This window comes from Schistocerca piceifrons, chromosome 9 (assembly GCF_021461385.2).
Source record: "Schistocerca piceifrons isolate TAMUIC-IGC-003096 chromosome 9, iqSchPice1.1, whole genome shotgun sequence".
NCBI classification, from domain to species: domain Eukaryota; kingdom Metazoa; phylum Arthropoda; class Insecta; order Orthoptera; family Acrididae; genus Schistocerca; species Schistocerca piceifrons.
This window is the reverse complement of record NC_060146.1, coordinates 8,004,366-8,014,308: the sequence shown is the minus strand read 5'-3', so window position 1 is coordinate 8,014,308 and position 9,943 is coordinate 8,004,366. Positions and strand designations below refer to the sequence as shown.

General features: G+C 38.3%; 1 protein-coding gene across 1 annotated transcript; it reads left to right on the top strand.

Moving 5' to 3' along the window:
• The first annotated feature begins 898 nt into the window (after positions 1-898).
• Positions 899-3,117, top strand: LOC124717198. Its single transcript, XM_047243976.1, has 3 exons — positions 899-1,542; positions 1,696-2,562; positions 3,006-3,117. Exons 1-3 carry the CDS (start codon positions 899-901, stop codon positions 3,115-3,117), a joined length of 1,623 nt encoding a protein of 540 aa, XP_047099932.1.
• The last annotated feature ends 6,826 nt before the right edge of the window (positions 3,118-9,943 follow it).

Sequence of the window (9,943 nt, the reverse complement as noted above, 5' to 3'; positions counted from 1 at the left end):
GTCCAAGGGATAGAGTTAACGTGAAGTGAAGCATCGGAGTCTATAACTAGTGTCACATGAATGGTTCAAAACATAGATAGTGTGAAGAGTCAGTCTTCTTGTACTTAAGTCAGCATTGTGTCTTTTCTATTCAATTCCGATGCACTTTCTGTTTTTCATCGTCAATAAGAAAGTCCAAGGGATACAGTAAACCGGAAATGAAGCATCGGAATCTATAACTAGTGTCACAGGAATGTTTCAAAACATAGACACTAGGAAGAGTCAGGCTTCTTGTACTTAAGTCGGCATTGTGCCTTTTGTATTTAATAACGATGCAATTTCTGTGTTTCATCGCCAATAAGAAGGTCAGAGGGATACAGTAAACCTGAAGTGAAGCATCGGAATCTATAACTAGTGTCACAGGAATGGTTCAAAACATAGACAGTAAGAAGAGTCAGTCTTCTTGTACTTAACCCTGCTGTTCTGTTCGGGTCTATATGACCCGAAACGAATATGAACGTTATTTTACATTATGTAAATACCAATATATATTTATGAAACTTTGTGACTTTGTCTGAAAATGGATGAGCAGCATGTGTTTTAAAAGGTTTTAAAAAAGTTTAAGAAGTTTGGGCTTCAACTGTAATAGTTGCATATGTAATGTTCGGGTCATAATGACCCGACACAAATATGTTTAGTGTAACTCGTATTTATTTCTAAAATCTGGAAATGGCGAAAATTATTTTTGTTGTGTTGTGTGGGAATAGTGACTGCATCATTCCAACTTACTCTCAACAATCACCTAAAGCTCCATGCGTTCACAACAATGGGCTTGTTTGTTGCTTTCCCCAGGAAATAATAATTGGCAGTTCTCAATAATTGGAATGCTTTGTTTCTGCCCAGTTTGACTTGTGACACCATGGCGATGAGACCATTGAATGATCGTGAGTTGGAAGAAATAGTAAATGCCTCACCAGATGAAGGATCACTTTCTGAGTTTGAAGATCACATCAGCAATGCATCTGAAAGCGAGTGTTCCGATGACAGTTACGACAGTCCACAGCCCATACAAAATAGTGTAGAGACTTTTCTTTCTAAAAATGGGAATATAGAATGGCAGTTGCATCCACCAGCACAACATGGTCGCCTACCAGCTTCGAACATCATCAAGAGTACCCCAGGAGTTACCAGGTATGCAGTCAGCAGAATATCTGATGTAAAATGTTCATTTGAAGCAGTATTTCACACAGCGCTTCAAAATGAAATAATAGAGATGACAAATATTGAAGGGCAGCGAGTTTATGGTGAACAGTGGACAGATATTGATGGTTCTGTTTTCCATGCATACTTAGGACTCTTACTCCTAGCGGGTGTATATCGATCTCATGGGGAGTCTACAAAAAGTTTGTGGGATAAAGATACTGGGCGAAACATATTTCGAGCAACCATGTCTCATGAAACATTCTGTAAGATATCACGTGTCCTGCGATTTGACAAGAAATCTACTAGAGAGGAAAGACGACGTACTGACAAACTTGCCGCAATTCGTAGTATTTGGGAGAAGTGGGTAGAGGTCCTTCCTAAACTGTATAATCCAGGAGAAAATGTTACTGTTGACGAGCAGTTAGTAGCATTTAGAGGTCGCTGTCCATTCAAGCAGTATATCCCAAGTAAACCGGCAAAATATGGGATCAAAATATGGACCATGTGTGACAGCAAAACTTCATACGTACTGAAAGCCCAAATTTATACAGGAAAGGTGAGTGGAGCGGCACCAGAAAGAAATCAGGGAATGAGGGTGGTATCTGATCTCACTTCTGAGTTACGTGGTCAGAATATCACGTGTGACAACTTTTTTACGTCGTACAATTTGGGGCAGCTGCTTCTGAAAAGGAAATTGACTATGTTGGGAACTATACGGAAAAATAAGCCGGAGCTTCCACACAAAATGACCAACAAGGAGGTACACAGCTCTTCATTTTACTTCACAAATGACACTACTGTGGTTAATTATATTCCTAAGAGACACAAGAATGTTGTACTTATGAGCACTCTCCACCATGATGCGGAAATCAGTGACAGGGCTGATAAGAAGCCAAAAATGATTTTGGACTATAATTCAACCAAAGGTGCTGTAGACACGCTTGATCAGTTATTAGGTACATATACATGCAAACGAAAAAGTAATAGGTGGCCAATGATAGTTTTCTACAATATTCTTGATGTTTCTGCTTATAATGCATACGTTTTGTGGATTTCGGTTGACCCTAATTGGAATGCAAGCAAATTGACTAGAAGGAGAATATTCTTGGAGGAACTTGGAAAGTCACTGATAAAAGAACATATTGCATCAAGAACGCATTTCCCAAGAACAGAAGATTCTTTGAGAATGGTCACAAGCATCCAAAACCCGAATGATGTGGGTGGTGTGTCAGAATCGGTAACAACAAGAAAATCTACAAAACGTGCACGCTGTAAGTTCTGTCCATCAAGTAATGACAATAAAACAAACATGGTGTGTGGAAAATGTAGTAAACATATTTGCAAGAAACATGTAACCTACTTGTGTCCACAGTGCAAGCAGTAAGAAAAGAACTGTAGTATTTTATAAGATGATTGTATTGAAAATTCTGTTGTTTCAAATTTATGTGAATACTTGTGCCTAAACTACAATCAGTAAGAAGAGAGGATTCTAAAGTTGTAGTGCTTTCTATGTTGGAATGTAATAAAAAAACTGTAGTGTGTTCTGTACTGTAGTGTGCTCTAAGATGAATATCTGTAATGACAACTGTCTGTTGTTAGAAAATGTCAATACTTACGTCTAAACTGTCAACAATAAGAATAGAAGTATGGAAAAACTGTAGTGCTTTCTAAGTTGAATGCCTGTAATGGAAACTGTCTGTTGTTTCAAATTTATGTGCATATTTAAATGAAAAATATCCCTCAATAAAGTTGTATGCATTGTTATTATTATTATTATTACCATTATTATTATTATTATTATTATTATTATTATTACTAACAAGGTACTGGAATAGAACAACAATGTCGATAGCTAAAACTGTACCAAAATTTATGTTTCTAAAGCATTTTGATATGTCGGGTCATATTGACCCGAACAGTATATATGTCAAGTAAAAGTGAACAGAACAGCAGGGTTAAGTCGGCATTGTGGCTTTTGTATTTAATTCCGATGCAATTTCTGTGTTTCATCGTCAACAAGAAGGTCCAAGGGATACAGTAAACCTGAAGAGAAGCATCGGAATCAAAACTAGTGTCTCAGGAATGGTTCAAAACATAGAGAATAAGAAGTGTCAGTCTTCTTGTACTTAAGTCGGCATTATGCCATTTTCAATTTAATTCCGATGCAATTACTGTGTTTCATCGTCAATAAGAAGGTCAGAGGGATACAGTAAACCTGGAGTGAAGCATCGGAATCTCTAACTAGTGTCACAGGAATCGTTCAAAGCATAGTCAGTAAGAAGAGTCAGTCTTCTTGTACTTAAGTCGGCATTGTGCCTTTTGTATTTAATTCCGATGCAATATCTCTATTTCATCGTCAATAAGAAGTTTCAAGGGATACAGTAAACCTGAAGTGAAGCATCGGAATTCTGGTATGATTTTTTTTTCTAGTCATTTAATTGAAAGGTTTGTTGCTTTGGTAAAAATAAAATTGGTTCTTTTTGTCGTGACAGAATAAATTACTATTAATCACACCAGATTTGTCGGAGAACAGCAGCAACATGTTTAATTGACCTACCTTTAAGAAATTCAATTACCTTTTAGCGGAAAATTCGTGCGGTACCCTCCGACGTTAGAAAAGTCGTGGTGTTTCGTTCGGAGCAGGAGGCGGCTGTCTTTTCTCCTTCGCGATATCGAAAATTACTAAAAAAAATGAACAGAAATTTTTTTTCGGAGGAAGATCGCGCGGAGATAACAGACGGAAGTTGCATGTAAGAAACCTAAGGGACCAACTAATTGGATTTGTACGAACATATAAACGGAACTGAAAGAACTTGGAATAAATACTATAACGATGTCGTCACGACAGCCTCCTGTTCCGGCAGAACACACGCTGGATCATAAGCTGCATAAATCTTTTAAACAGAAAAGATTATCACAAGTATAATTAATGAAAATAAAGTTGAGAGATTTTCTTTGAATTAAATAAACTTCAAGGCTTCAAGTATTATTATTATGAAACGGAAACTTACACTAACATGGCCACCCATTGTGGCGGTGGAGCGAATTTTCATGATACACATTCTCGCTTGTTTGTGGCTACATATATTTTTCAATCACTTAAACTCTTAAATTTACAATAAAATGATTATATCAGTATGGAGCACAATACTTTTGCATCCGACTCGCAACACATTCACAGAAGAACAGCTAGAGAGCGGCGCGACTCCCTGAAGAAGTAAAAATTGGCAATTGTTATTTTGAAACATAGGTGCATCGGTTTTTTTTTTTTTACTGATCGATAGCAGCGTATAACAGTTTATAGCTATCGTGATATTCTGCGCTTTTCAGGAGTGCGGCAAAGATATCTGGTTACAACATTCATTGGTATATGTTAAAAGTTCGCACATACTGACGCAAATACAGAAAAAAAAACTTTTACATATTAAAAATCGCAGTGATAAAGGCTGTAATGTCACAATGCCTCCCATGTGAGGCATGATGATTCCGGAAGGATCATCAGGACTCACATGTAGTTTCAAGACATTACTGTGTTTTATCATCTGTTTACTTTAGTTCTAACATAAAATTGGAATGAGTTTGTCATCTAGTTATTTTATGCTTCCAGTACAGTTATGAAAACAAATGTCTTTCAGTGTCTTTTGTGCACTTTGGCACTTCTCTCAGTTCATTGTAATGTGTCCTTGCACTGTCATCTTCATTTCTGTTACTGTGAAACAAAATATGACAAAAAACAATCTTAAGCCTAACACACACAAAGATAAATGAATAATACTCTATATAGGAAACAAAACATGTCAGTAGACAAACATACACAGATACATTGAAATAATTACTTAAGCAGTCCTCTAAAATTGTCTGTGACCTGTTTGGTCTCGTAATGTTTTTTATCCGTTTCATTAGATTCTTTTAGAATGTCGTTGTTAATCAGGACGTTTCACTTGACACTACACTGTACACTTTTATTTGTCACGCGCTCACTTAACCGGAGTCTGCAACGTCTATTCTCGTTCGGTGAGCGGCGTCGTCCGAGAGGTCACGACCCCGGGTAGCGTCATTTTTGTGTTCGCTCGTGTTGCCTCTCTAGTGTCTCGCATCAAGCGTCATGTCGTTTACATGCAAATAAACAGAAAGAAACCTGTGTTAGGTTCGTGCTATAATGTAGGCTTACAGGTAAAGGTTTTATAGGATTCTGGACAGGATTGATAACCTTCCCCTCCAGTTAACGTTTCAGTGCTCAGTAATGCCTTGTCTTTATTTAACTATCTATCGCAAAATATCCGACGTGACTGATTAAATGGAAATTAATTTGAAGCTAAAACTTCTCATTTTACAGAATAAATAAAGTTCATAATTAAGTTTCACTGTGATAGCTTTAGCAATGTCTCTTGCGTAGTTGTGAGACGGAAAACATTCTAAGGTCAATGACACGCCTCCACAGCGCGCGCGTTGGTTGTGTTTCAAATGTTAATTGTTGAGTCCAACTGCAAGCAGCTCCGAGCTGTTGCCGGTTACTAGTCCAGTGCAACACGCGCTCGTGTATGCTCGTATGAAGTTTAACGTGTGTCACTCGCGCTCTGCTAAAATGAGAACACGCGGAAAACACACGTCTAGTGTCCTTTCTCCATCGTCGATCGGCGAATCGAAAACTTGGGTCGAAAATACCACCGTCTGTTTCGAGGATTTCACACGACAGTCCCTGCGACCTGCCATGCTGCTTACACACAGGTCAGTGAAGCCAACGTTTTACATATAGTTTGCAAAATGTTTTGCTGTGATCGCTGTCACTACCTGCACTTGCGTGTACACATGTCACTGCACACGTATTTTGTACACTTTATCACTCGCATTTTGTTTAGAATGTCTTAGAGTGTCTGCAAATTCACATCTCCCATCTCACATTGTGATTTCACAGTTCAAGTTACTCACAGGTAAATACATTACAAGATTAAACAATGTCCATAAATTACATACATACATACATACATACATTTCTTAAGTTTGCTTACAGTCACAAAATTCTGTTAACCTTTTCAGTCACGCCACGCCGGATTAGCGTATTGAATACCACTACTTGTGCATCAAGGCACGATTATTTCGGTTATTCTCTCTCCCTTTTACAAAGGTAAAAAAAATTTTTTTAAACAAATCTTTTAAGCAGCTTGTTATTTCGTTTCTCTTCAAAATTTAGTGTCACTGTTTATGTAGAGCACAGATTGAACAAATTCTGTCTCTACTGGTCGATCATACTCATGCATTTCTCTCCGGAAGATTCATGCTTCATAAAGTTACTGGCTTCAAGTACTATTCGCGGAATGTATTATAATCTCCCAACATTGCTACTCGCGATACGCGATTAGAACAAAACTTTCGCTACCGGATCTCTCCCACAAATTTCGTTTCCACTTCAACCGTCTAAAGAGCACTCAGATGAGCCTGTCAAATTCTAATCCTCACTTTTTTTTAATGGGATAGGATGGGGAAGTGGAAGAGGAGAGGATCAAATATGAACATAAATACACTATATAGATACATATACAAATTCTAGCACAACTACACTAGGATATTTTTTTTTTTTTTGACCTTAGATGCATGACATGCGTCACGTGTGCCTCCAAGTGGCTATTCTTTAATCTAATACCAGATCTTAGTTTGATTATTATAATGTGAGTCATATCTGGTGACAGCTTTCCAGTTTATCACGCTTCCTTCTGGGCGCTTGTCTTCAAAACTGCAAATCTGCGTCTTATTAAATCCCAAGATATAGTCAGTAAGATGAGTCAGTCTTATTGTACTTAAGTCGGCATTGTGCCTTTTGTATTTAATTCCGATGCAATATCTGTGTTTCATCGTCAATAAGAAGGTGCAAGGGGAACAGTAAACCTGAAGTGAAGCGTCGGAATCTATAACTAGTGTCACAGGAATGGTCCAAGACATAGACAGTAAGAAGAGTCAGTCTTCTTGTACTTAAGTCGGCATTATGCCCTTTTCAATTTAATTCCGATGCAATTACTGTGTTTCATCGTCAATAAGAAGGTCAGAGGGATACAGTAAACCTCAAGTGAAGCATCGGAATCTCTAACTAGTGTCACAGGAATGGTTCAAAGCATAGTCAGTAAGAAGAGTCAGTCTTCATGTACTTAAGTCGGCATCGTGACTTTTGTATTTATTTCCGATGCAATTTCTGTGTCTCATCGTCAATAAGAAGGTCAGAGGGATACAGTAAACCTGAAGTGAAGTATCGGAATCTATAACTAGTGTCACAGGAATGGTTCAAAACATAGCCAGTAAGAAGGGTCAGTCTTCTTGTACTTAAGTCGGCATTGTGCCTTTTCTATTTATGTCCGATGCAATTTCTGTGTTTCATCGTCAATATGAACGTCCAAGGGATACAGTGAACCTGAAGTGAAGCATCGGAATCTGTAACTAGTGTCACAGGAATGGTTCAAATCATAGCCAGTAAGAAGGGTCAGTCTTCTTGTACTTAAGTCGGCATTGTGCCATTTATATTTATTTCCGATGCAATTTCTGTGTTTCATCGTCAATAAGAAGGCGCAAGGGATACAGTAAACCTGAAGTGAAGCATCGGAATCTATAACTAGTGACACAGGAATGGTTCCAAACATAGACAGTAAGAAGAGATAGTCTTCTTGTACTTAAGTCGGCATTGTGCCTTTTCTATTTATGTCCGATGCAATTTCTGTGTTTCATCGTCAATAAGAACGTCCAAGGGATACAGTGAACCTGAAGTGAAGCATCGGAATCTGTAACTAGCGTCACAGGAAGGGTTCAAAACATAGACACTAAGAAGAATCAGTCTGCTTGTACTTAAGACGGCATTGTGCCTTTTGTATTTAATTCCGATGCAATTTCTGTGTTTCATCGTCAATAAGAACGTCCAAGAGATGCAGTGAACCTGAAGTGAAGCATCGGAATCTGTAACTAGCGTCACAGGAATGGTTCAAAACATAGACACTAAGAAGAATCAGTCTGCTTGTACTTAAGTCGGCATTGTGCCTTTTGTATTTAATTCCGATGCAATATCTGTGTTTCATCGTCAATAAGAAGGTGCAAGGGGTACAGTAAACCTGAAGTGAAGCATCGGAATCTATAACTAGTGTCACAGGAATGGTCCAAGACATAGACAGTAAGAAGAGTCAGTCTTCTTGTACTTAAGTCGGCATTATGCCCTTTTCAATTTAATTCCGATGCAATTACTGTGTTTCATCGTCAATAAGAAGGTCAGAGGGATACAGTAAACCTCAAGTGAAGCATCGGAATCTCTAACTAGTGTCACAGGAATGGTTCAAAACATAGCCAGTAAGAAGAGTCAGTCTTCATGTACTTAAGTCGGCATTGTGCCTTTTCTATTTAATTCCGATGCAATTTCTGTGTTTCATCGTCAATAAGAACGTCAGAGGGATACAGTAAACCTTAAGTGAAGCATCGGAATCTATAACTAGTGTCACAGGAATGGTTCAAAAACATAGACAGTAAGAAGGGTCAGACTTCTTGTACTTAAGTCGGCATTGTGCCTTTTGTATTTAATTCCGATGCAATTTCTGTGTTTCATCGTCAACAAGAAGGTCCAAGGGATACAGTAAACCTGAAGTGAAGCATCGGAATCTATAACTAGTGTCACAGGAATGGTTCAAAACATAGACAGAAGGAAGAGTCAGTCTTGTTGTACATAAGTCGGTATTGTGCCTATTGTATTTAACTCCGATGCACTATCTGCGTTTCATGGACAATAAGATGATCCAAGGGATACAGTAAACCTGAAATGAAGCATCGGAATCTGTAACTAGTGTCACAGGAATAGTTCAAAACATAGACAGTAGGAAGATTCAGTCTACATGTACTTAAGTCGGCATCGTGCCTTTTGTATTTATTTCCGATGCAATTTCTGTGTCTCATCGTCAATAAGAAGGTCAGAGGGATACAGTAAACCTGAAGTGAAGTATCGGAATCTATAACTAGTGTCACAGGAATGGTTCAAAACATAGCCAGTAAGAAGGGTCAGTCTTCTTGTACTTAAGTCGGCATTGTGCCTTTTGTATTTATTTCCGATGCAATTTCTGTGTTTCATCGTCAATAAGAAGGTCAGAGGGATACAGTAAACCAGAAGTGAAGCATCGGAATCTATAACTAGTGACACAGGAATGGTTCCAAACATAGACAGTAAGAAGAGTCAGTCTTCTTGTACTTAAGTTGGCATTGTGCCTTTTCTATTTATGTCCGATGCAATTTCTGTGTTTCATCGTCAATATGAACGTCCAAGGGATACAGTGAACCTGAAGTGAAGCATCGGAATCTGTAACTAGCGTCACAGGAGTGGTTCAAAACATAGACTCTAAGAAGAATCAGTCTGCTTGTACTTAAGACGGCATTGTGCCTTTTCTATTTAATTCCGATGCAATTTCTGTGTTTCATCGACAATAAGAGGGGTCAGAGGGATACAGTGAACCTGAGGTGAAGCATCGGAATCTATAACTAGTGTCACAGGAATGGTTCAAAACACAGACAGTAGGAAGAGTCAGTCTTCTTGTACATAAGTCGGCATTGTGCCTTTTGTATTTAATTCCGATGCAATTTCTGTGTTTCATCGTCAATTAGAAGGTCAGAGGGATACAATAAACCTGAAGGGAAGCAACGGAATCTCTAACAAGTGTCACAGGAATGGTTCAAAACATAGTCAGTAAGAAGAGTCAGTCTTCTTGTACTTAAGTCGGCATTGTGCCTTTTGTATTTATTTCCGATG

Bases quoted from the DNA above. Each gene is read 5' to 3' on its own strand.
- LOC124717198 (XM_047243976.1), top strand. From the start codon at position 899: ATGGCGATGAGACCATTGAATGATCGTGAGTTGGAAGAAATAGTAAAT. The intron at 1,543-1,695 runs GTGGGTAGAGGT...CATGTGTGACAG, and splicing joins ATTCGTAGTATTTGGGAGAA to CAAAACTTCATACGTACTGA. The intron at 2,563-3,005 runs GTAAGAAAAGAA...ATTACTAACAAG, and splicing joins TTGTGTCCACAGTGCAAGCA to GTACTGGAATAGAACAACAA.